At 37.7% G+C, this 27,661-nt stretch overlaps 1 protein-coding gene across 1 annotated transcript in view; it reads left to right on the top strand.

The window, feature by feature from the left end:
* NECAB1 (N-terminal EF-hand calcium binding protein 1) overlaps positions 1-27,661 on the top strand; it is a 218,656-nt gene that overhangs the window by 126,316 nt on the left and 64,679 nt on the right. Inside the window, exon 6 of the mRNA XM_059166058.1 lies at positions 23,555-23,691. Within this exon, the coding sequence (XP_059022041.1) occupies positions 23,555-23,691 (137 nt within the window). The remainder of the gene's footprint in view (positions 1-23,554; positions 23,692-27,661) is intronic.

The raw sequence follows: 27,661 nt of genomic DNA, 5'->3' as shown, positions 1-27,661 counted from the left end.
ATTCTTATATAAGTGAAATCAAATGGCATTTATATTTCTCTAATTCACTTAGTGAATACTCTCTAGCTCTATCCATGTTGTTGAAAATGACAAGCTTTCATTATTTTTGTGGCTGAGTAATATTTCATTTTACACACACACACACACACACACACACCACATCATCTTTATCCATTCATCTGTCAATGGACACTTGGGCTGCTTCCATAATGTGGCTATTATAAATAATGTTGCAGTAAACATATGGGTACATGTATCCTTTGAATTAGCGTTTTTGTATTTTGGAGGTAAATACCCAGTAGTGGAGTTACTAGATCATAGGGTAGTTCTATTTTTAACTTTTTGAAGAAACTCAATACTGTTGTCCCCAATGGCTGTACCAGTTTGCATTTTGGCAAAGGTGTGCAAAGATTCCCTTTTCTACATGTCCTTGCCAACACTTGTTATTTCCTGTGTTTTTTATTTTATCTTTCTAACTGGTGTGGGTGCTATCTCATCATAGTTTTGATTTGCATTTCCCTCATGATGAGTGTTGTTGAGCATCTTCTCACGTGTCTATTGGCCATCTGAGTGTCTCCTTTGGAGAATTATCTGTTCATGTCTTCTGCCCTTTTTTTAAAATTTTTTAAATTTTTTTATAAATATATAATGTATTTTGAGCCCCAGGGGTACAGGTCTGTGAATTGCCAGGTTTACCACTTCACAGCACTCAGCATAGCACATACCCCCTCCCATGGCCGTACCCCACTACCCACTCACAACCTCCCTCCCCTCAGCAACTCTCAGTTTATTTTGTGAGATTAAGAGTCTCTTATGGTTTGTCTCCCTCCTGATCTCATCTTGTTTCATTTATTCTTTTCCTACCCCCCAAACCCCGCACGTTGCATCTCCACTTCCTCATATCAGGGAGATCATATTATAGTTGCCTTTCTCTGCTTGACTTATTTCGCTAAGCATAATACCCTCTAGTTCCATCCATGTCGTCGCAAATTCTTCTGCCCATTTTTTAATTGGATTATTTGGAGGGGTGGTGTTGAGTTGTATAAGTTCTTTATATATTTTTGATACTAACCCTTTATCTGGTATGTTATTTGTGAGTATCTTTTCCCATTCAGTAGATTACCTTTTAGTTTTTTTGATTGTTTCCTTTGCTGTACAAAAGCTTTTAATTTTGATGTAATCCCAGTAGTTTATTTTTGCTTTTGTTTCCCTTCCTTTAGGAGACATACCTAGAAAAATACTGTTGTAACCAAAGTCAGAAAAGTTACTGCCTGTGCTCTCTTCTGCAGTTTTTCTGGTTGCATGTCTCACACTCAGGCCCTTAATCCATTTTGAGGTTTTTGTTTTGTTTTGTTTTGTTTTGTTACGGTATAAGAAAGTGATCTAGTTTCATTCTCTTACATGCAGGTATCCAGTTTTCCCAGCACCATTTGTTGAAGAGACTGTCTTTTTCCATGTTGCATATTCTTTCCCCTTTGTCATAGATTAACTGGCCATATAATTGTGGGTTTCTTTCTGGGTTTTCTATTCTGCTCCACTGATCTATGTGTCTGTTTTTGTGCCAGTACCATACTACTCTACTTACTACAGCTTTGTATTATAACTTGAAGTCTAGAATTGTGATATCTCCAGTTTTGTATTCCTTTTTCAGGACTGCTTTGGCAGTTGAGAGTCTTTGGTGTTTCCATACAAATTTTAGGATTGTTTGTTCTAGGTCTGTGAACAGTGCTGTTGGTATTTTGATAGAAACTGCATTAAATGTGTAGATTGCTTTAGGTAGTCTGGTTTTTGCTTTAGGTATTGCTTTAGGTAGTATGTTTAGGTAGGTATGTTTAGGGAGATTGCTTTAGGTAGTATGTTTAAAAAATAGTTGTTCTCCCAATCCATTAAGAAGGTCTTACCGTTTCTTTGTGTTGTGTTGTCTTTAATTTCTTTCTTCAGTGTTTCCTAGTTTCCAGAGTACAGGTCTTTCACCCCTTTAGCTAAGTTTATTCCTGGGTATTCTATTATTTCTTGTGCAATGGTAAATAGGATCATTTTCTTTATTTCTCTTTGAGCTACTTCATTATTGATGTGTGGAAATGCAACAGATTTCTATATACTGATTCCTACAATGTTACTGAATTTATTTATCAGTTTTAGTAGTTTTTTGGTGGAATCTTTAGGGATTTCTATATAGAGTATCATGTCATCTGCAAAGTAGTGAAAGTTTTATTTCTTAGTTATAAATTTGGTTGCCTTTTCTTTCTTTTCTTACCTAATTTCTGTGGTTAGGACTTCCAGTACCATGTTGAATTAATGTGATGAGAGTGGACACGCCTGTCTTATTCCTTATTTTAGGGGAAGAGCTGTCAGTTTTTCCCCATTGAATATGGTATTTGCTGTGAATTTTTCATAGATGGCCTTTATTATGTTGAAGTATGTTCCCTCTAAACCTACTTCACTGAAGGTTTTTATCGTGAGTGGATGTTGTCCTTTACGTGTAGGGTTAGGTTGTGTACTTGAGACCATTCTTGTTTCTTTTTCTTTTTTTTTTTTTTTTTAAAGATTTTATTTATTTACTTGACAGAGAGAGATCACAAGTAGGCAGAGAGGCAGGCAGAGAGAGAGAGAGGAGGAAGCAGGCTCCCTGCCGAGCAGAGAGCCCAATGCGGGACTCGATCCCAGGACCCTGAGATCATGACCTGAGCCGAAGGCAGCGGCTTAACCCACTGAGCCACCCAGGCACCCCCATTCTTGTTTCTTGAGAAAGACATGTATCGCTATATACTTTCCTCTCAGGACTGCCATTGCTATGTCCCACAGATTTTGAACAGTTGTGTTTTCATTATCATTTGTTTCCATGAATTTTTTCTATTCTTCTTCAATTTCCTGGTTGACCCATTCATTATTTAGTAAGATGCTTTTTAGCCTCCATGTATTTAATTTCTTTCCAACTTAACTCTTGTGATTGAGTTCTAGCTTCAGAGCATTGTGCTCTGAAAATATGCAGGGGATGATCCTAATCTTTTGGTACCAGTTGAGACCTGATTTGTGACCCAGGATGTGATCTATTCTGGAGAATGTTCCATGTGCACTAGAGATGAATGTTGATTCTGTTGCTTTGGGATAGAATGTTCTGAATATATCTATGATGTCCATCCGGTCCAGAGTGTCATTTAAGGCCTTTATTTCCTTGTTGATCATTTGCTTGGATGATCTGTCCATTTCAGTGAGTGGGGTGTTAAAGTCCCCTACTATTATTATATTATAGTCAAGGTGTTTCTTTGATTTTGTTATTAATTGGTTTATGTAGTTGGCTGCTCCCATTTTAGGGGCATAAGTATTTAAAATTGTTAGATCTTCTTTTTGGACAAACCCTTTGAGTATGATATAGTATCCTTCCTCATCTCTTATTATATAGTCTTTGGCTTAAAATCTAATTTACCTGATATAAGGATTGCCACCCCTGGTTTTTTTGTTGTTGTTGTTTTTGTTTGTTTTGTTTTGTTTTTAAATGTCCATTAGCATGGTAAATTGTTTTCCACCCCCTCACTTTAAATCTGGACTTGTCTTTGGGTCTAAAATGAGTTTTGTTTTTTTATCCATTCTGATACTGTGTCTTTTCATTGGGACATTTACCCATTTACATTCAGGGTAACTATTGAGAGATATGAGTTTAGTGCCATTGTATTGCCTGTAAGTTGACTGTTACTGTATTTTGTCTCTGTTCCTTTCTGGTCTACTAATTTTAGGCTCTCTCTTTGCTTAGAGGACCCCTTTCAATATTTCCTGTAAGGCTGATTTGGTGTTTACAAATTCTTTTAGGTTTTGTTTATCCTGAAAACTTTTTAATCTTGCCTTCTATTTTCAATGATAGCCTAGCTGGATATAGTGTTCTTGGACGCATGTTTTTCTCATTTAGTGCTCTGAATATATCATGCCAGTCCTTTCTGGCCTGTCAGGTCTCTGTGGATAAGTCTGCTGCCAATCTAATATTTTTTTTTTTACCATTGTATGTTACAGACTTCTTTTCCCGGGCTGCTCGCAGGAGTTTCTCTTTGTCAGTAAGACTTGTAAGTTTTACTAGTAAATGACAGGGTATGGACCTATTTTTATTGATTTTTAGGGGAATTCTCTGTGCTTCCTGGATTTTGATGCTTGTTCCCTTTGCCATATTAGGGAAATTCTCCACTATAATTTGCTCCAGTATACCTTCTGGAATCCCAATTATTCTAATGTTGTTTCATCTTATGGTATCACTCATCTCTCGAATTCTCCCTTCGTGGTCCAGTAGTTGTTTGTCCCTCTTTTGCTCAGTTTCTTTATTCTCCATCATTTGATCTTCTATATCACTAATTCTCTCTTCTGTCTCATTTATCCTAGCAGTAAGAGCTTCTATTATTAATTGCGCCTCATTAATAGCTTTTTTGATTTCAGCTTGCTTAGATTTTAGTTATTTTACTTCTCCAGAAAGGGCTTTTATTTCTCCAAACAGCGTTTCTCTAATATCTTCCATGCCTTTTTCAAGCCCAACTAGCATCTTGAGAATTGTCATTCTGAGCCCTAGATCTGACATATTTCATTAGTGATTTTGTTTGAGTTCTGTCTCTTTTTTTTTTTTTTTTTTTTATGATTCTGGCTAACAGTTTTGTTGATCTTCTTAAAGAACGAGCTCTTGGTTATATTGATCTTTTCCATTTTTTTTTTTTTTTTAGTTCATATGTCATTTATTTCTGCTCTATTCTTTATTATTTCCTTCCTTCTGCTCATTTTGGGTTTTCTTGGTTCTCTTTCTAACTTCTTTAGATATAGGTTTAGATTATTTATTTGAGATTTTTCTTATTTCTTGAGGTAGGCCTGTATTGCTGTAAACTTCTGTCCTAGAACTGCTTTTGAAGCATCCTCAAGATTTGGGGCTATTATTTTTTCATTTTCACTTGTTTCCGTGTAATTTTTATCTCTTGTTTGATTTGTTTGTTGGCTTATTAATTGTTTTAGTAGTACATAATTACCTCCATTCATTTGTAGTCTTCCCAATTTTTTTTTTCTTGTAGTTGATTTCTGGTTTCATAGCATGTGATCCCAAATGATATATGGCATGTCTTTGATTTTTCTGAATTTGTTCAAACTTGTTCTGTGCCTAATATGCAATCTATTCTGGAGGATTTTTTCATATGAACTTGAAAAGAATATGTGTTTTGCTGTTTTAAGATAGAATGTTCTGAATATATCTCTCAAGTCTGTCTCGTCCAGTGTGTCATTAGAACCACTGTTTCCTTGTTGACTTTCTATTAGGATAATCTGTCCATTGACATAAGTAGGGTGTTAAAGTCCTCTACTATTATTGTGTTACTATCAGTTAGTTACTTTGTGTTTATTATTAACTGTTTTATGTATTTAGTGGCTCCCATGTTAGCTGCATAAATTTTATTTGAAGATTTTATTTATTTGAGAGAGAAAGTAAGTGAGAAAAAGTGAATGAGCACATGAGCAGGCAGAGGGAAAAGGAGAAGCAGAGTCCCCTGCTGAGCAGTGTACCTGACATGGGGCTTCATTCCAGGACCCTGGGACCATGTCCTGATCTGAAGGCAGGTGCTTAACCAACCTAGCCACCCAGAAGCCCCTACATAACTATTTACAATTGTTATATCTTTTCAATGGATTTTCCTGTTTATTATATAGTATTCTTCTTTGTTTCTTGTTACTATCTTTGTTTTAAAGTCTATTTTGTCTGACATAAATATTTCTACCCTGTGTGGGGTTTTTTTTTTTCCACATCCATTTGCATAATAAGTGTTTCTCCATCTCCTCATTTTCAATCTATTTCTTTAGGTCTGAAATAAGTCCCTTGTAGGCATCATATAAATGGGTCTTGTTTTTTGGGTTTTTTCTTTTTTTTTTTCCTTCCACTGTGTCACTTCATGTTTTCTGATTGGAGCCTTTAATTCACTGACATTAAATATATATACATTTTTTTTTTTTTTTTTTTTGGAAGAGAGAGAGTGTGAAGTGGGGAGGGACAGAGGGAGAAGGAGAAAGAGAATCTGAAGCAAGGCTTCATGCTCCATGCCAAGCCCCACATAGGGCTCAAACCTGTGATCATGACCTGAATCAAAATCAAGAGTTGGATGTTTAACTCACTGGGCCAATAAGGCACCCCCAAAATAATTATTGATAAATACATATTTATTGCCATTTTATTACTTGTTCTGTAATTGTTTTTGTAGTTTTTCTCTGTTCTTTTCTTTTGCTTTCTTTCACGATTTGCTGGCTTTCTCTAATGATATACTTAGATTACTTCTACTCTTTATTCTTTGCATATCTCTTACTGGTTTTTCATTTGTGGTTACCATTAGGTTTGTATATAACATCTTCTGTGTATATCAATCTATGTGAAATTGATGGTCGCTTATGTTTGAACCCATACTTTACTCCTCTCCCTGTTATGTTTTAGGTAGATGGTGTCATATTTTATATTCTTTTTTTAATCCCTTGACTGAATTTTGCAGAAATACTTATTTTTACTTCTTCCATGTTTCCTACTTTTCATACTCTCAGTTACAGTCTCCTTTTCACTCAAAGAGTCCCCTTTAATATTCCTTGTAGGGCTGGTTTAATGGTCATGAACTACTTTCATTTTTGTCTGAGAAACTCTTTATCTCTCCTATTATTCTGAACAATAGCCTTGCTGGATAGAGTATTCTTGGCTGTAGATCTTTCTTTTCAGCACTTTGAATGTTATCATACCACTTTATTCTGGGCTGCAATATTTCTGCTGATATCCATTGATAGCATTATGGGAGTTCCTTTGTAGTAACTGTCTGCTTTTTTATTGCTGCTTTTAAATTTTTTTTTCCCTACGTTTTGCCATTTTAAATACTATGTGTCTTTGTGTGATTTTGAAGTGATTTTGTTCGAGCACCGCAATGCCTTTTGGATCTAGATATGTGTTTCTTTCCCCAGATTAGGGAAGTCTGCAGGTATTATTTCTTAAAATGAATTTTCTATCCCCTTTTCTCTTTCTTCCTCTTCTGTAATCCCTATTATATGAATGTCATTATGCTTGATGGAGTCGCTGATTTCCCTAAGTCTGTTCTCATTTTGCATAATTCTTTTTTCCTCTCACTTACTCAGCTTGATTACTTTTCATTACTCTGTTTTCTAGGTCATTAATTCATTCCTCTGCTTCCTCTAGCCTCCTATTTATTCCATCAAGTGTAGTTTTAATTTCAGTTAGTATGTTCTTCATCTCAGATTCATTCTTTTTTATCTCTATGTTGAGGGTCTCATTGTTGTCCTCCACTCTGAAGTCCAGTGAGTATCTTTATGACCATTACTTTAAATTCTCAATCAGGCATATTACTTATCTCCATTTTCCTTAGTCTCTTGCTGTGATTTTCTCTTTTCTTTGATTTGGAACATATGTCTCTATGTTTGCATTTTGCCCAAATATCTATATCTGTTTTTGTTTGTTAGGAAAGTTAGCTGCATCTTTTGCTCTTGAAAGTAGTGGGCAGGGCAGGCACTTTTAAGAAGGTAGCACTAGTCTTTTTTTTTTTTTTTTTTTTTTTTTTTATTTGAGAGAGAGAGAGCAGGGGAAAGGGCAGAGGAAGAGGGAGAAGCGGACTCTCTGCTGATCAGGGAGCCCAAAGTGGGGCTCTATCCCAGGACTCTGGGATCATGACCCGGGCTTAAGGTAGATACTTAACTGACTGAGCCACCCAGGTGCCCCAACACTGGTCCTCTTTACAGTATAGGCCCGATCACTATGGAGACCCATACAGCCAAGGTGCTCTGTGAAATGTGTGTTGGTATGTGTGGGTACTGCAGGTTGCATGTGCTGGTCCTTTACCACTGGGGACATGCAGCTACTGGGGAGACCTGACCAGCTGAGTCATACCACGAAGTGCAGACAGGAAGTGTTTTAACAAGGTGTTGCATCCTCTGTGGGAGGTAAGGAGACAATGTTGGCAAGATTTGTGCCTATCTTCTAGAGGAGAGGATGGTGTGAAGACTGAGGCAGGCCTAGTTGGTGAAGGGTAGAGCATGGTGTAAACAAGTGAGGTAATGAATGCCAGGACCATGCCAGGGATCTGGAAAGGAAATGGTACTTTCCTTCTTTTTTATTCCTAGAGAAGACCCTTAGCAAACTCTGAGATTAGTAACTAACCTCCCTCCTGTGTACCCCAGGCATTTTTTTCAGACTGCTGCTTCTGTGCTGTATTTCAGTAGGGCTGCTTATTGCGGTATCTCTTTAAGGACAGGGGCTCAGCTTCCTATGACCCTCTGAGTTCTCCAAGAACTGAGCCTACTGACGTTTTAAACATTCCAGGCTTTAAGTCCTGCTTGTTGTAAGAATTCAAAATTAGTCCCCTCTAATTTTCCCAGCCAAATTCTGAAGGAATCCATCTTCTCCATGCTTTCTTATCCCTCTGCATACCCATTGTTCCCTCCCTCCTCCCTGGAGTGGCCAGACCCACAAGGTTTTTCTTCTCACTGTCTCTGCCCTCCCTACCCTCTTCAGAGTGCCCTCCTCTTCATTTAGGTGCAGAGTTTGTTCTGCTGGTCTTCAGGTTGTTTTTCGGATTATTTGTACTGATGTGTTACTTTGCTGTATCTGTGGGATGAGATGAGTTTGGGGTCCTCCTACTCTGTCATCTTGCCCAGAAGTCCTAGAATAGTCATTTTAACATGTTGTATTGCTTATCTGTATTTTTTTATATATATAGTGAACAAATTGTTACTTTAAAAGTAAGTTATTTTTTAATTTAAAATTTTGATATAGCTGTATCTACAGAAAACATGTCCTCACTTTTCAGCCACATTGATCTAGAAGCGTAGGTTTTTATGATAAAATTCAGAAGATATTTAAAGTAGAGTTGGTTTGGGGACGTCTGATTGGCTCAGTCAGTTAAGCATCTGACTTTGACTCAGGTCATGATTCCAGGGTCCTGACACTGAATCCCACATTAGTCTCCCTGCTTAGTTAGTGGGAAGTCTGCTTCCACTCACTCTGCCCTTCTCCCTCTGCCCTTCCCTCTGCTCATGCTTCTTCTCTCCCCCTCTTTCTGTCTCTGTCTCTTCTATAGATAGATCTTTAAAAAATACATTCAGTTTTTGTTAATTTTTTCCCCATGGATCAATTATTATTCCCTCATGAACAAAACAGTCAAAACTTAACCTACTAGGTCATGTTACTTTAAGACCTTAATCTCTTTTGGCAAGTTTTTGAAATTTATATAAAGTAATTCATAGAAAATAATAAGCTTTATCTGTTGTGGTAGTGTTGGGGTAATAGATTCCTTGAATAATCCTCCTAAAACATAACAAAAATGATGGACATAGTATATATATTTTTAAATTCCTTAATGTATCAATTACCTGGAAAGAAAGTAAAGAGTTCTAATAGGCAATATCTAAATGAAAGAGGGATCTCAAAGCAATAATCAGTACAGGGAAGCTGGCTTTAACCCAGTGACCTTAAATTTTAGTTTTTAAGACTCTCAGAACACCATGGGTAAGGGAAAAAGCCTCGCTATGCTCCCAAGGAGGCTCTCTAAGGAGAGCCTATCTCTATGGTAAGGATTCCAACAAGAGATCAATCAACTGTATAAACTTGGAACCCAAAAGGTTTCACTCTTCATGACAAGGAAAATTACCCCTAATGATACTGAGCACCAAATAACAAAGGGTAACTGAGAATTATAACTATAACTCAGCCCTTCCTTATGAATTTTCAAGCCAAATTTAAACTTTAGTGAGAAGAGCCTCAAACCAAGAATTTAATTTAAAATTATTATAAGATGCCCCCAGGAAGGAGACCAAAGTAAAATCAAATCCTCTTTGAATCTTAATCTTGTCCAACAGGTTTCAAAGATTAATCTTGCAAATAATATGTGCTGATATTATTTAAAAATCTCAATACACAGTTCAAAACCTTATACACTGAAAATATCTTGTAGGGGATAAAAATGTTAACATATCATATAAATACATGTTGTGGTTAAAAATTGGAGAAATTGAGCAGGAGTATACAAAAAAAGACCAAGAAAATTTGAGAAAGAACAAAAAATAGGTATGAGTCAAAAATATATAATAACTGAAATTAAAATGTATCAGGATATCGTTTAACAGATTATATATAGCAAGAAAGAGAACAAGAAAACTTGAAGACAAAACTGAAGATGTCACACACAATGTGGCTCAGAAAAACAAAGATCTAGAAAATATAAAAGATTAAGAGACAAGGAACGGAATGAGAAGCCGCAACATAGAGTCAGAGTTCTAGAAGATGAATAAGAGAGTTTAGCAGGAAAAAAAATTTTTTTTTAAAAATCAGATTTATGAATCCATAGTTAGGAGATCTATAGAAACCTAACTTGTGATCTGGCAAAAAAATGTATGGAAGGAGAGTAAAGACAGAAAAGCTTTTTTATATTAGAAAATTTAACTTTGGCCTCAAGAAGGATTCCATGAACAAGATACAGAACACAATAATGTATCTCTGACATGGTATAACTGAGCACTTTAACTTTATTAAAATCAGGAGCATCTTTAATTCAAAAGATAGGGCTTAGAATTTGAAAAGAAAATGAAAAACAGGAAAATGCATTTGTCAAACTCAGCTGTCAAATACTGGTATTAAGAACATTTAAAAGAGTTTTATAAATCAAGAAGGAAAAGCCAGAACACATTCTAATAGAAGAAAAGGGCAAAAATATAGGACCAGTAACTTCAAAAGGGAGAGAGGAAAGTCCAATATAGCCTGTGAAAAAATCACCGAAACCTCTTTATTTGCTAAAAGTTCTAAAGTGCAGTCTCAGATTATTTGTCCAAGCTAGTGGAGGGCTTCAAAGGACCCATGCAGAGTATTGATCACTTGCACTTTGGAGTTTAAGGGACTTTGAAAAAGATTCACCACATATTTGTGGTGAACTCGAAAGATGAGAGAGCCTGTAACTACCACTTCTCTGCCTGACGGCAGGTGGAAGAGCACATCTGCCGGGGTAACAGCCACATGTCCAGAGGGAGCTGGAACAAGGGTTCATTCATGTTGTTTTAGCTTCAGGTTTCTCAAGAGGGAAGAGAAAAAAAATATTAGTTCTCTATTATTTAAGAAGTTTTATTATATTGCATCTAAGTGCTAACTTCTTTTTTAACTTTGGTACTTGCATCTTCTGTGTTTCCTGAATCAGATCCATAGCTTTGTTCAATGCTGTACAATTGTCAGCTGTGGCCTCTTTCTTCACCTCTGAGAACTCTCTAGAAGGTTAGGCCCTCTCATTTTCTCTATCTCTTCTATCACAGATTGTCCATCTTTGTGCTTCTTTTTGGATAATTACTTCAGATTTATATTCTAGTTCGCTAATTTTCTCCTTATCTGTATCTAATCTGATATTTAATCTGTCTTTTGAGCATTTCAGTCCTTCTTTTTTTTTTTTTTCAAGTTCATATTGCTTCTTCTGAAATCTGCCTGGCCTTCTGTTATAGTCTCTATTTCCTTTCTCATGTTTCAGTTACTTTTCTTTTTTTTATTTCTTTGAGCACTGAAGCATGTTTCTATGAACTCTTTTTTATGATTCTTTTATTCTTTGTGCAATATGGATACATGTTAGATGGAGTTTTTTTAGCTGTGAACATTGGGTATTCTGAGAAATGTGGTTTGATGATATATTTCCTAAAGAATATATTTTTTGGTTTATGACAGGTGCCCCAGGATATTACTAATAGAGACCTATTTTAAGTTAGTCTCTCAGTTTAGGGATCCCTGCATCATGCAGCTAAAGGAATTGAATGTCCAGCTCTGATTGGACCAAGCTTTGGTTATAAGCGTTCAATAATTTTTTGTACCCATAGCTAAGCCTGAGTCAATTTGTCATCTTTCTTTGTTTATGGACAATGTTCCTTTGTGTGTTCCATTCCATCTCTTCATTTTGGCTCATCTCATCTCCCCCCAAAATTATAATCTGAAACTTGAAGCTTCTGGCTCAAGAAAATGATTAACAGGATAACAAGGATTTCGGTGCTAGATTCCAGCATTATAATCTGTGTGTCTGTTTCCTGTTCATTTTGGGTATTGCTGGGGTTTTGTGCTGTTTTCTTTCTTAGAAGCTCTGCTATGCATTTAAAATACTTGTCATACTTTAATATTTTTGTAAAAGAAGTGTTTTTTAGGAAGTTTAACAAATTCTGTTGCCAAAAGTGGAGGTTCCAGGAGATTTCTAATGTAAATATTACCTTCCAATTTACCAGTTTGAAAATAAGATATTCAGAACTGATTGTAAATAATCTGTGTAATCATATAGAAGATGTTTTTACAAAGGAGAATATAGGTAGATTTTTATAATCCCCTCTTATGGGTGTTCCCTGTATAGTTTCCCGTGTGCTGTATGTTGTTAATCACCTAGAAATTAGGGGGTCTTTACTAGTTGTAATCCACCCCGGATGTTTGTGTGTGTGACAGCAGGCTGCATTATTGTAGTTACTTTATACCATAGAAACACTTCCACCATGAATGCTTAACTTATTCTTCAGGATGCAAAGGAAGATTTTGAGTAAGCCTATCTAGATATTTCGAAAGCAAGCCATAAGACCTTGGCACAGACCCAATTTTAAGAAAGGCATGCTATAGCCATGATTTCAGCTCATACCCAGTTTCTTCTTACATTGACCTGTCATTTTCTTGAACACACAGAAATGTTCAGTATTGTCTCTCAATATAACATTCCAGACTTTAAAATGTGAAAGAGGTGCTTGGGGGGCTCAGTCAGGTAAGCAGCTGCCTTCAACTCAGATCATGATCTCAGGGTCCTGGGATTGAACCTCAGCTTGTGGTCTCTGCTCAACAGGGGAGTCTGCTTCTCCCTCTGCCCTCAACCCCCTACCCTGAGCATGTATGCACTCTCTCTCTCTCAAATAAATAAAATCTTTAAAAAAATTTTTTAATGTGAAAGACATAAAAGTATGAAATTATAGTTATGAAGAGATTGTCTATTTCTTCTTGTTAGTCATTGCCATATTGAAATGTAGCAAAACCCCTTATTTTATCAATTTCTAAGATGCATCCATTTTTACATTTTAATGTATAAAATTGGGATGCATCTTGTACTTAATGGTGTGTAAAACTGAATTGCAGATATTTTTATTTCCTAGTGGTATATAAAATATTAAAAATACATTCCATAATTAATGGTACTTCATATTTGATTAAATATAATATTTTTATATATATATTTTTAAGATTTTGTTTATTTATTTGACAGAGATCACAAGTAGGCAGAGAGGCAGGCAGAGAGAGAGAGGCGGAAGCAGGCTCCCTGCTGAGCAGGGAGCCCCGATGTGGGGCTTGATCCCAAGACCCTGGGATCATGACCTGAGCCAAAGGCAGAGGCTTTAACCCACTGAGCCACCCAGGCGCCCCAATATTTTTATTTTTTAAGACTGGCAAAAATCCTTGCCTATTTGTTATTCTGAAGAAGTTACTATTCCCAGGAATATTTTTTTTCTGAACAAAAATTTACTGGAATGTTTTGGTATTTTACTCTTAAGTGAGCCATAAAGGCAAATTAAATCCCAAAATGTGTCCATGCTCATATATATCAAGTATCTACTATTTTCCCATATGTTATGCTGTTTGGAAGTGCTCCTAATATTTTAGTACTTGATTATTCCAATGTCATAGAGTTTGTTTAGATCAAAGACAAGGATATGTCTTTGAAAGTTGAAAGATCATAAGTGATGTTTTGAAGATGTATTTGTCTCTGACAAATTCAGTAACTTAGCCATACTAACTCAACATATTTTAAGATTGTGATTAAAATAGAACTATCCATCTGATGCATACGCTGGTTAGGAGGAGTCAAATTACAAGTGTGTGTTACCCTTGAGGTAGTAGGTGCTTAAAATGTTGTTCAGAGAAAAGTGTGTGAGCAATAAGGTGGAAAGCCGCATATTTAGGGGAAGAAATTTTGATGATATTTTATTATCAACATCAACAAACATAAATTTAGCCCAAATTATGTGTAAATATAGCTCTGTGCTCTTCATGCTGAAAAAACATTAACATTTGGTTCTATGTTACACTCCAGAAAAACACAGGCTAGCAGTTGAGAAGATAGTATATGAGAGGTGATAAAAATTACTAATTTGGAAGTGTTTACAGATTTTCTTGTCCCACTGCCTGCCAAAGACTCCTGTATTTTATAGCCCTTATCTGTCTACTCCCACAGTGTCTCAAAAATATGAGGATAGTGTATCTCTACCAGGCTAGCTCCTACACGTATCTTAACTTCTGTAAAAATAAAATGAAAAGGAGGAAAGTCACACAAATCACGTGTAGAACTTAATGATTATAGGCAAAACACTTTTTAAACCACCACCCAGATCAAGAAACTAAACAAACCTACCAGCTTTCCCTGCCCTTCCATGTGCCTTGTTCCAATTACCTTCTCTCCCCCTGGATATAATGACTAAACAGATTCCTCTAGTAATCATTTCCTTCCATCTTATTGTGGTTTCATCACACAAATGTTCATCTCTTAAAAACTATAGTTTAGTCATGCCCAGTTTTATGTGTGTTAACACGTCTTTTAATTTACGGGTTACTCAGCAGTCGTTTAGAGAGGTGCTCATGGTCTAGATTTTGCTGATTGCCTTCTCATGGTTCAATCTACGTTCTTCTTCTTCTTCTTCTTTTTTTTTTTTTAAAGGTTTTATTGATTTATTTGACAGGCAGAGAGACAGGCAGAGAGAGAGAGAGAGAGAGGTGGAAGCAGGCTCCTTGCTGAGCAGAGAGCCCAATTCGGGGCTCAATCCCAGGACCCTGGGATCATGACCTGAGCCGAAGACAGAGGCTTTAACCCACTGAGCCACCTGTGTGCCCTCAATTCACATTCTTCTGACAGAAAAGTTTTCTTTAGGAAAGTCTCATGATAATCCAGTTTTTAAGTTTTTGTTTTGTTTTTGCCCCATAAGCCATTTGCTCTTTATGTCTAAGTATACAAGGAATTTTTTCTTTGTCTTTTAAAACCTAAAAATTTTACAGAAATATGTCTTGATGTTGGTTCTGAGTTGATTTTCTTAGGTATGTGGTATGCTTTTTTCAATCTGAAAATTGTCAAGAGGCAGGAATTAAGCAAAAGCATTTATTTGGGAACATAGAATTGCCATTTGAGGTACACTGATTTGGGCAGCAATCCGAATAGTGTCTCACTGGGGAGCAAAAATCCGGGATTTTTAAACACAAAAAGAGAATGCCCCTGTAAGTTGTTTACAAAGAATTTTGGTTGATGATGGGGACAGAACACTAACCTTGCCTAAACATAATTAGTTGCTAAGGCTATCACTAAGCAAAAGTCTCTTACTGTGGCAAGTGACTGGTGTTCTTGTAGAGTCCTTGATTTGTGGTTTGGCCCAATTTAAAAGTTCATGGTTCCATCAGTGAGGTCATGTGTAAGGCTTGATGACCTCCTGGCTGCATTCTAAAATGATACAAGTGACTTCATTTTATTTCATTTTTCACACTTTGCATACCTAGTTTCAGTCTTTATATTTCAGAAAAGCGTTCTGGAATAATGGCTTCTAGTATTGGGATTGTTCGTTTGATGGTTTCTCTAACTCCTTAAAACTCTATTATAAATGTGTTGAGTATTCCTTGTCTACAATATTTGTTATGCCTTCTCCAGTCTTTTTACTTTTCTTTATTTCCTTTTGATTTTTAAGGACTGCCACTTTTTCATTTTCATTTGTTGAGCTATTACCTGTAATGAGTATGTGTTCTTGTGTTCCTTCTAATTTAGATTTCATTTCTGAAATAATTTCCTTCTCTAACTCTTGTCTGAATTTTGTCACCTTGTTTCTGAGCTGATCTCTCATTCATGTTGTTCTTTCCCATCTTCAGTTTCTTTTCGCAATGTCTTTTAGCTCATTTTAAAATACTTGGTTATACTTTTGATCTGTTTTGTGATCTTTGTCTTTCTGGTGTACTTTCATTGTCTGCAGGAATGGTGTTCTGCCCTTCAATATCCTTTCTCTTATAACAATATATAGAATTTGACCTTAATAGTTTTCTGTTGCCCGATTTAAAAAAAAAAAATACTAATTTCCCTGAATTTTTCAAAGATGGCTGTATTCAGAGTATTTTTTCTAGCTTCACAGAGCTCCCTTGTAGGTGGTTGTCTTGTGGTATTAAAAAAAATACAGTGACTTTCTCTCTGAGAGTTCCTGGCTCTATGCCCATCCCCTACTTTTAACTGAATTTTCTTTTCTTTATCTCTGTGACCGTGTTCTGTACAGCTTTGATTTCACTCCCAGCAGTTTCCTTTCAGCTAGCCCTCCTAGCATGCAGTATTAGCTAGTTGAATTTAAGAGTTCACAGGGTCGGTGTCCCTGGTCTGTTGAGTTGGCTGAGCCATAGACTCTTGATTTCACCTGAGGTCATAATCTCAGGGTCATAAAATCGAGCCCCACGTTGGGTTCAGTGCAGATTCTCTTTCTTTCTCTCCTGCTGCCCTCCCCCTGCTGTGCTATAAATAAATTAATTAATTTTAAAAATCTTAAAAACAAATGGAGTTCACAGGGCCTCCATGATTTCCCGTCCCTGTAGGCTTTACTAGGCTGTTTATATTCATCCAGTTTTGTATAAATATCTTTCCGGGTTTAGCTGATGTTCTCCAGTTAGCCAGTTGTGCTTTCTAGTGAATATTTGTTGGCTGTTTTGGAATTCTATTGTCTTCAGGTCTGTCATATATCCCACTACTTCCCTTTGTTTTTTCCCATACATCCGGTGATGCCATCCAGTGCAGATCTTGTGGCTGTCAGTGATTCAGTTCTTATCCACTTGTAATTTGAGTTTCATAATGTTACCTTGAAATCTAGTTTTGTTGCATTTATTATCTGTGGGGATCTTTTGCTGTTTTTATCTGTTTTGTCTGTCTATGAGAGGATTCCAGGAGTTTCAAAAGCTATGCCCCCCACATGGCCATCTTCCCCAAATCCTCCTGTTACTATCTTTTTCTAGTTTCTACACTTCTGTGATGCAGAATAAGGGAATGGGTCTAGATGAATAAAACCAGAATTTACAGTGGCTTGAGGAGAAGGAAGAAATCTTAGCCAATATAAATATGAAGATCTGGGAGACAAAAGAGCAAAAGGAAATAAAAATGAAATTAAAGACTGAGAAGGAATTTTGAGAAGGTTCTGGAAAATGAAATACCATGGAAGAGGTTATGGCTTGTAGGATGCAGAGGCAATAAAGGGGAAGGGAAGAAGTAGTTGAGATGTATAAATTGGGCTTCCTGTACTACCTTTGCTGAGAAACAAGAATAGAAACACTTTTTTTTTTTTAAAGATTTTATTTATTTATTTGACAGAGAGAAATTACAAGTACACTGAGAGGCAGGCAGAGAGAGAGAGAAGGAACCAGGCTCCCTGCCGAGCAGAGAGCCCGATGCGGGACTCGATCCCAGGACCCTGAGATCATGACCTGAGCCGAAGGCAGCGGCTTAACCCACTGAGCCACCCAGGCGCCCCAGAAACACTTTTTAATTAGTTTTGCACTTGAACACATTTTTAACTGACCTTCTCAATGGGTCTGAATCCCATGGGTCACAGCTTCAGTATAGTAAGAAATATGTGTGTAATAGTTATACCTTTCTGAAGAAGCAAGGTAGGAAATGTGCAATACAAAATATATAAAGGAGCACCTGGGTGCCACAGTTGGTTTAGTGTCCAACTTTGGTTTCAGCTCAGGTCTAATCCTCAAGGTGGTGAGATCGAGCCCCACATGGAGCTTCCTGCTTAGCAAAGAGTCTTCTTGAGTTTCTCTATTCCTCTCCCTCTGCCCATGCACACTCACTTGCTCTCAAACACATAAATAAGTAAATAAATCTTTTTTAAAAATAAAATATATATAGAAGGAACTCCAGAAATTTAATATTTGTGAAGAGCCTGCTACACACTGAATACCAGCATATATTTATACTAGCAAAATTCTGAAGTGAACTGTTACCACAACATTCAAGCCTTGTGAAATTTGAGCCAATTATCTGTTCATTACATTTTGTAATATTCTTCCTCCAGTGGGCTGATAGCAATGATGAATATTTATTGGAAACTATAAGGTAGACATCATACCATGTGCTTTACAGGCTGTATTTCATTCATTCCTCACAAGTTTATGAGATTCCCACTGTTCTTATGTATAGTTAGAGAAACGAGGACTTAGGTTCAAAAGTTCTCCAAGCTCACATTGCTATTGAGTGGCATAAACACTGATTAGAATATATGTGTAACTTGTGTCTCTGTCTTCAAGCGCAGATTCTTAATCACCACATTGTGTTATTAGATGTGATAAATGGAACCCAGATCTTCATCTGTTAGCTATTAGCCCTCAAATTTGGACTTGCTCTGTTTATATTTCCACATTCAAATTCAGGTTTTTTTGTTTGTTTGTTTGTTTGGGGTTTTTTGCCAATTTTCCACTTGTTTGAAGATTAGTTCTGAACAGAATGGGAGTATTCTTTAGGCAAAGACATTCAAGGGGCCATATGTTCTTGTTAGAGTCTCCTTTTATGAAACAGAGCAGTAAGTGCAGCCAGAGGGGGGAAAAAAACCTACATGAAATCAGTCTTTGATAAATGCAGGATGAGGTCCCTACAGTGGAGTTTGTCAATGGAAAGTTCTTAAAGGATAGAACCCCTCTCTAAAGATAGAACACCTCTCTAAACCCCTCTCTAAAGTATTTTCTGATTTCAAACTACAGAATGTCTCAACATAGGGCTTAGAAATTATTTCAATTTAAAATCTGAAAGTGAAATAAAAAGGGGCCACCTGGGTGACTCAGTTGTTAAGCATCTGCTTTCGACTCAGGTCATGATCCCAGGGCCCTAGGATCAGGCCTCGCGTTGGGCTCCCTGCTCAGGGGAAGCCGGCTTCTCCCTCTCCCTCTCTCCCTTCCCCTGTTTGTGTTCCCTCTCTTGCTGTCTCTCTCGCAAATGAATAAATGAAATCTTTTTAAAAAATTATTTCAATTTATTGGTAGTTTAATAACATTTTATTCCAGAACTAGAGCCTTGTTTCCTCTTTCACTGACCTGAAAATCTGTAATTCCTGTAATCCTTGGGAATCTGCAGCGTGAAAATATCTTAATTTCTTGAACTGCTATCTAAAATTTCTAACTACTTATCTGTAATTAACCTCAGTCCATTCTTAAGAGTGAATTAAGGACCAGTTCTTTATTTTTTTAATGGTTTAATTTGATATAGTATTCTCCCAACTTAAAAGAAAGGTCATTTAAAATAAAAGTCTAAGAAAGTTTACTAGAAATAGGACATAGATAAAGCAGTGAAAGGCAGTTATTATTTTTAAAAAGTAACAGTTTGGGGAAAAGTAGGGGAAAATAACCTTATCTTTGTAAAAGTGAATTTTCTTCTGTTGTAAAAGCCAGCACAGCTGCCTCACAGAGGAAAAGGGAAAGCTGCAGGGGCTTAGATGGAATAGAGGTCAGAAGCAATACCCCCTACTAAATGCGACTGCATCTGAGCTCATAAACAAGAAGACGCTGAGACTGGATGTCACAGACTTGATTAATTTTCAAGTAGGGCAAATACAAACAGGGAAGACTGATGCTCTGATTTTCCTAATTAACTCAGATGATTCATAGTGGGTTAATAGTCGGGATTGCCACTCTTCCATTACGCAGATGGGCAGGAGCTTGCTTTTTGGGAAATGATCTGACAGTTAGGATGCACAGGCAGGGTCCTAAGAAACCTGACTTTCAAAGGGCTCTGCTTCTAATGGTGGGGTTTTTACTTGGATGAATCCTCACCCTGTTCCAGCTCCATACAAAAGAAATAAGCAGATCGAAATGTTCACACTAGGTCTTTCCAAAGGCGCAAACAGAAATATTAATGCTAGTCAACAATTTTCACATAAAGATTAATTTAACTGACAATTATCAATGATAGGAATGAACGTTATTGTGATCTGAGGAATATATTATTAGTCTTCATTTGCCCATACCCTTTTTAATGGACATTAAGGGATTAAACTGTTTCTGAAAAAAGTGGCAGAATCTGGATATCAGGTACTGTGTTGTTTTGTTTTGTTTTGTTTTTTACTGCTTTAGTAGACCAGTGGATGTTCTTTCTGCCAGTCTCTCAAATTCTAGATTTTGCTTGCAGGAACATGTGTTTTAGGCCTTTAGGGAGTTCAGCATGCAAAGATCCCTTTTTGTACCTGCAGAACCAACACATTCGTTGAGAATAGAAAGGGCCATGCTTTGACATTTTCCAGCTTGTTATCTATTTAATTTTCCATCTGCTTCTTTTGCCACTGCCTTCCAAAGGAACATCTGCTGCACATCTGAGAAAAGGGAAGGAGGGAAGGAAGATTGGATTCATGCCACCTGGGTCTGCAGTCCTAAACCTTGGGATTCAGATTAAGGAAAGGGAAGAAGACTAACAAATGGTCCAGAAAATGAAATGAGGACAAACAGTCTGTTAAGAACAAAGCTTTATTTCCATTTATTGCAGAGCCCACATGACCAGGCAAGCTGGACAACAGTGTCTGCCTTCAGCAAGGGCTCGGGCAGAGGGAAGCAGCTGGTGTCTGGCGGGGAGGCAAAAGCAGTTTCTGGAGCTCAGACGCGCCCTCTGGTGCCTGAATTTACCCTCCTCACACCTGCAGCTCACATACCCTTTAAGCATTTATGGGGCAGCTACTCTGTTTACAGAGCTAGGCTTTGTTCTGGGCTTTCTGGAGGCAGAGATGATTACAAGATATATTTCCTATCTTAAAAGAGTTGGCCTAGGATGAAGGAGATGGGCAAGTAGACAGCAGATTACAATGTACAATAATAAATTATGCACGCTGGCTGGAAGCACAGAGAAGGGAAAAGACGTATGTGCTTAATCCTATGAAGCAAAATGGTGGCTCAAGAAAAGGAGAGGCAGTACAGAGACAGTGCCATGAGCAGAGTCTGGAAGGGTGAACAGGAACATTAGAAAACAAGCTCTTTTTTCTCCTTAGGATCAAGAAGTAACATGTAACAGCCCATCTTCATGTTGACTCCAAAAACTGAATGCCGCAAAACCTTAATCCCGCCTGCCACCCCTCTCAGTGTCCATCCAAGCATCAGTGATTCTATCCAGTGTACTAGCTGGCTGTGCCATCTTTTAACATTATCTGAAGAATCACTAACGAGCATGGCAAAGTCCTATCAGAGTAGAGAGAAGTTTTGGTGGAAGAACAATTTGCCGCCACGGAGTCGTCGACTGTTGGATTTTAACTGTCCTTAAATATCGAACGTTGGCATCACCGAAATCTTGATATATAAGACCACAATAGTCAAGCCAGTTACATTTTTAGACTTAGAAGTTTCTCTGCAATCAAGTATTGAGTGCACATCTGATATGGGCACCATGAGACACACAGAAATATAAGGCATGACCTTTGAGTCTAGGAAGCTAAAATCTAATTGCGATGATAAGCAATTAGTTCTTTAGTCCTGATGTGACAAATACTTAACATTTAACTGAGAAAAGAGTGAGGCTAATGTGAGAATATTCGGTGAATATATGCTTTCTTTACTTTCAGGCCCTCTACAAATAGGTGTAAAATTTTATCATTCTCTGTAGTCACAGGGTATACCGAGATGCAAAAGTAATTAGCATCATCTCTGACTACACTAATATGTTGTCTTGACATTTTAACACATTTTATATTTTTATTTTTTTTAATAAATTTTATTTTAAAAATATGCTTTCACAAATGCGAATGGCTGGGAAAAAAGTCAAGCACACCATTTTTTCTGTCACACATTTTCTTTTCAAAAGAAAGCTTTCCTCGGGTGTCTGGGTGGTTCAGTGGGTTAAAGCCTCTGCCTTTGGCTCAAGTCATGATCCCGAGGTCCTGGGATCCAGCCTCGCATCTGGCTCTCTGCTCGGCAGGGAGTCTTTTTCCCCCCTCTCTCTGCCTGCCTCTCTGCCTACTCATGATTTCTCTCTGTCAAATAAATAAATACAATCTTTAAAAAAAAAAAAAAAAAAAAGAAAGCTTTCCTCAATTTAAAAACACACTGAGGAATAATTTTTTGAAGTTTTTATTGCTATTAAGTAGCAAGCTATTTGATGAAATTAAATATTTGGTTATGTTTACCTTGAATTAACTCACAGAAATCCTTAGGTTATTTTAAGCATCTAACATTTCAGCTTGTAGTTAGTTTCTTAGGTGGAGTTTCAAGGCATTAAAATTTTAAGTTTAAATCAGATCATTAGATATAATAGATAAGAGAACTCCCTGTGTTCATCTACGAAAATGGACTTAAACTGATGATCGAAACATTTCATGATTTCAAGGTAGAAACAAAAGGAGGATTTCTATGGCATTAGGTGATTGGGGCACCAGAAGAAAAATCCCAAAGTGATTTCTGTCAATAGGCCACGATCCATTATGTCCTAATTTAGGCTTGGTAGAAACACAGTAAATTTTTGAGTTGGACTGTATGCCAGAGTTATTGTCTGATTTGTAAATGAGAAAACTAGGACCCAGAAAGATTAAATAATTACATCTTCATTTTCTGGGTTTACAACCATGACCTGAGATTCCCCAGCATATCATAACCTCCAGCATTATCTTGTCACTGTTATTCCGTTGGTTTTATATTTTCATCCATGAAAAAAAATCATTTAGGGACAGAGCTAGATCAATGTGTTTCTTAGCTGAACTCGTATTTATCATCCCCACCCAATACTCTGGAAAATCAGGTTTGGCTGGCTGGTCTCATGACCTGAATGAGTGCTCTGACACTTCTTCCATGCTAGCCTGCTTTTCTTTTTTTAATTGGTTCTCTCTGAGACTGTAGAAGACAAGAACAGCGTAGCACCATGCACAACCCACCTGTCTCCTGAGATTAAACTCAGCAAGTATAGCTATGGTGTTTGCGATGATCACTGGTAGACTTGGGGCTGTTTGAAGCCCTGGTGCTTTTGTGGCTGAGTCTGATGCAAATGAGGCTCAGGTAAGTTCCTGAGGGAGGGACAGAAGCAGATTTAGTAAACTGTTTAAATATTCCATGCTTAACGTTTTCTGAATTAGGGATACATATAATTTTCTTTGGCTTCAGTATAATACAAAGCAGGCATAATAAATATATCAAGAAGGAACTAAGCCAATTGCTGAAACGTGACTATATTTAGTTGATAACAGAAGAAATAAACAATGGCATCATTACTTAAATGAAGCACAGAACAGACTCTGAGTTAATCACTTACCAACCTTCTTCACCAGATAATATTCTTTTCCTTTTCTACAAATGTCTGTTCCATAATTCCAGTAGGTTTTTTCCTTTTTCCTAACATTGAGGCAGGTACACTGGGAGATGAGCTAGATACTCCTGTTACCTCTGCCGCTCTGATATTCAACTTCTGGTGGGCGGGTAGAGCACTGCCCCCACCTCCACAGTCAACATGTCTTCTGTCCCTGGTTTCTCCTCGAAGATTATTCTGAAATTGAGGGGTACATGGGGAAAAGCATTCCTGGATATTCTTCCTTACACCTTTGCTCTCATCCTTAGGACTACCAAGAGGCCTCTAATTTGGAACAATTTGTAACTCGATTTTTATTGAAGGAGACCTTGAATCAGCTGCAGTCTCTCCAGAATTCTCTGGAATGTGCCATGGAAACTACTGAGGAACAAACCCGTCAAGAAAGGCAAGTTAAATATTTTCATATATCTCTTTAGCAATGATGAAAGAAGAGTTGATGGGCATCACGATTAAGCTAGTGAAAACTAAAAATGAGAATTAATAAGTTTAAAGAGAATAACAGGAACCTCCTTTGGGTGCTCGCCTTGTATTTGCCTCTAAAAACAGCCATTTTATTTTAACTGTCCATCATTTATTCAAATTTAAATTGCAAATTTAGTAGGTGGAGAAGACTTTATGAGACTGACGCACTACCTACTGCGCTAACGAGGCACCTTGGAGAAGACTTTAAAACACAGATACATTTTACATAGTCCTGACTCTTCAGCAGGCTAAAGTCTACTAAGACATGAAGAGTAAAACCATGACGTAAGATGCGAAGTGATACATATCATACAGAAGGGGAAATAAGGTGCCAAGGATTTAGGAAGAGTAAAAGATTGCAGATAGAGAGAAGAAAAACAAATTCATGGCATCTCCTGGCAATATTTGGGCTCATCTTGCAAATGAGTATTATGTGAAAATGTGGAAATGGTAGAGACTTAGAGGCAAAGTGACCCGGGATGTACCTAGAGACTTGGACATAGAATCAGCCTATTTATTTAAGGAAATAAAAAGTGAATGGTAGGGAAAGATGTCAAAATTCAAGACCACCAATTAATATCACCGAGAGGGTAAGTAATGCTATTATAAGGGCTATATAAATAAGGGTGTTAATGCTAAAGAGGAACCTGAATTAGAACTGTGTAAAGCAGACATCAAAATTATTCTAACCGGGCGCCTGGGTGGCTCGGTGGGTTGGGCCGCTGCCTTCGGCTCAGGTCATGATCTCAGGGTCCTGGGATCGAGTCCCGCATCGGGCTCTCTGCTCAGCAGGGAGCCTGCTTCCGTCTCTCTCTCTCTGCCTGCCTCTCCGACTACTTGTGATTTCTCTCTGTCAAATAAATAAATAAAATCTTTAAAAAAAAAAAAATTATTCTAACCAACAGTTGCTACTTACTTTCTTGAGTTGCCATTGTTTACACCTTGCAAGCTAGAGAAAGGCTTGGCAAAACTCTGGCTTATGCAACATTTTTTGCATGTGTTACTTCAAACCTACACATATGACCATCTAACTTTTGCATTTTAAATTAGAGAGAACCACACAGGAACTTTTTTGAACAGACTGATAATAAACTGCTCAGTAGGGCCAATTTTTCCAAGCAAACTAACGGATACGTAATTATTAGGACATCTCAGAAAAACAGTGGGATTTTCAAACATGTGTTTACAACGTCAAAATGAGTGATCACCAGCAAATTCTAACAAAAAAACCTCTAATCTCAAATCTAATGAGCTCGTGCAGCTGATGAACATGGGTCTGCACTGTGCAATGGATCTGGGCCGCATTTTTACATTATAAACTTATTTTCAGTGCCTTGAGTGATTCTGTATCAAATGGCAGGCATAACAGATAGCTTTAGAAAAGCAACAACCCTTTGCCTCAAGTTTGAGCAGAAGATAACTCAACATCTTGAGACACAATGAAATTGATTTTGTGTTTTGCATAGGAAAATGCAGTTGATTTCTCTGTTTTGTTTAGATTTTCTTGATGTGACGTGGATTCTCCCTTTTCAGAATCAATTATTTGTCACCTGAGAGGAGGCCTGTAAAAGCACTGTGCTTCCTTTCCTCACCTGCACTTCGGGTTTTTTCTGTATTCCTCTCCTGCAAGCTTGAGTTCTGCATTCACCGCCATATAGTGAATATACGACGGATAGCTGCTGTCCGTGTCAGGCCACAGGCTAGCCTGGCCTCCTGTGAAAACTGCCGACAGCTGCACAGCAGCTGTGTTTGATGAGAAGGCGTGTGATAATGCAGAACTTGATGAAAGTGGAAGACACTGGAGGACTAATGAGTATTTTATTTCTAGGCTTCCAGCTCAAACAGAGCTTGGAGGAATGAGAACTATTACGAGTCTGATGTAACTTATGGTCTTTGACTAAGGTACCTAGGGATGCCCAGATCTTACCCCAAATCCATGATACTCTTCTCAGGGAGGTTTTCATTAAAAAATAAATAAAAAACTAGGTTCTGCTAGGGGTTGGTGCCCATAGATCCAACTTGAAGTGTCTAGTGACCCTGCCTGAAGAATGGGAATTGGGCTCATGCTTAAAAGTACTGTGTTTCCTCTCCCTACTCCATCTAGCAATCAGGTGGCCACAAGAAACCAAAGTTAGGAGAGCCCCAGGGGTCCTCACCAATGGAGAAAAAACAGGACAGGAAAGATGGCTATGCTTTTCCCATGGTATTAGACAAGAGACCAGTAAATAAGCCTCAGAGGAGATAAGACTCGAATGGGATCTTTAGGATAGATTTAAAGGTAGAGGATAGGGGTGCCTAGGTGGCTCAGTGGGTTGAATCCTCTGCTTTTGGCTCAGGTCATGATCCCAACGTTCTGGGGTCGAGCCCCGTGTCGGGCTTTCTGCTCCGCAAGGAGCCTGCTTCCTCCCCTCTCTCTGCCTGCCTCTCTGCCTACTTGTGATCTCTCTCGGTCAAATAAATAAAATCTTTTAAAAAAATAATAAATAAAGGTAGAGGATATTCTCCCTGGATGGATGGGGTTTCCTTGCCCACACCATAGTACCCATCTTCTTCCTTCTGGCTGACTCTTCCTCATTTGTGTGGTCACTGCTTGGACAACACTCCTCTCAGAGTAGGACTTTATACTTTCCACTCCAACACTGTGAGCTTCCTCAGTACTGTCTACTTAGACTTACCTATAAACTCAGTCCTTGAGATCATGATCTGAGCCGAAGGCAGAGGCTTTAACCCACTGAACCACCCAGGTACCCCGAGACTTTGAGTTTCTAAATGAAAGGGGCTTTTCCTTCTTTCCCTGTACCTGGTACAACTTCATGTTAAATATATGAAACTGAATGAAAGGGAATCCCAGGAAAAGGGAGCTATATAGAACAGCGATGGATGAGGGCCTAGGATGGTGAGAACAACCCTTCTGGCAGCTGAGGTCAGCAAGTCTAAAAGCTCAACAGATGCATTTTGATTTCATATGATCAGAGATTGTCTTGATGATTGTGAATAAAGGAGAAATAGAATGAAAACAAGTTTTAAGGGAAATTAGTCTCAGAACAGTATATAGTAAAGATTTGAGATGAGTTAGAACAAGGTCAGAGAGAAGAGGTCAAATCAATGTACCCCAAAACTCACCCATTTTTTTGTAAAGGAAGAGTCCACAATGCTCTGCATAGTCAACAATTGCAACCTGTAGATAGCCTTAAAAATTCCAGGGTTATAATAATTTGCTTCCCCTTAAGCATCAGTATTACTTTGAGGCTTAATATTTATGAACCCTCAGGATACAAAACTTCATTGGATTTTAGCAAATTTTGAGAAGTCATCTATTCTAGCTATCACCCCAGGGAGGAATTGCAGATTATCATTCATCCTGCAGTAATGATTTAGGCATGCAGTTTCGGGCAGACTGTCTGTGTCTATTCATGTGAAAATGGCAATTTCAGAGAGAAGGGATGCATACAGCTGGAATGCCACAGTGGTGATATTTTTCAGATGGTGTTCTACAACAGTCTTTGTATCTGTCCTGGCATACTGGCTAAATGAGAGCCACTTTAATTTCATGTCTTCTGAAAGTACCTAATAGCCAATGACAAGAATAATCATCACGTTATACTGGAGCTTCCCTCGAGAGGCCCCTGTCCTCTTACATAAGCCTCTTTCCTTCACAAACCAGAATTCTGGGAACACAGTTTAATTATATGTGAATTTCTTTTTATAATGGAATCTGAAATTTTACTCTATTTTCCATAGTTCTTCTTTATCCAGAGAAATGACTAATTCCTTCTAGGTTTAGAAGTTATTTTTCTCCTTTTGATGGTTGTCTATTATACAAGGAAGAGAAGGCTTTAATTTTGCTTGCAGGTGGTTATAAAACTTGAGTCTACATTCCTTTAGCTTGAACG

The sequence above is a fragment of the Mustela lutreola genome, chromosome 3 (assembly GCF_030435805.1).
Source record: "Mustela lutreola isolate mMusLut2 chromosome 3, mMusLut2.pri, whole genome shotgun sequence".
Taxonomy (NCBI): Eukaryota; Metazoa; Chordata; class Mammalia; order Carnivora; family Mustelidae; genus Mustela; species Mustela lutreola.
This window is presented reverse-complemented; position numbering and strand designations above follow the sequence as displayed.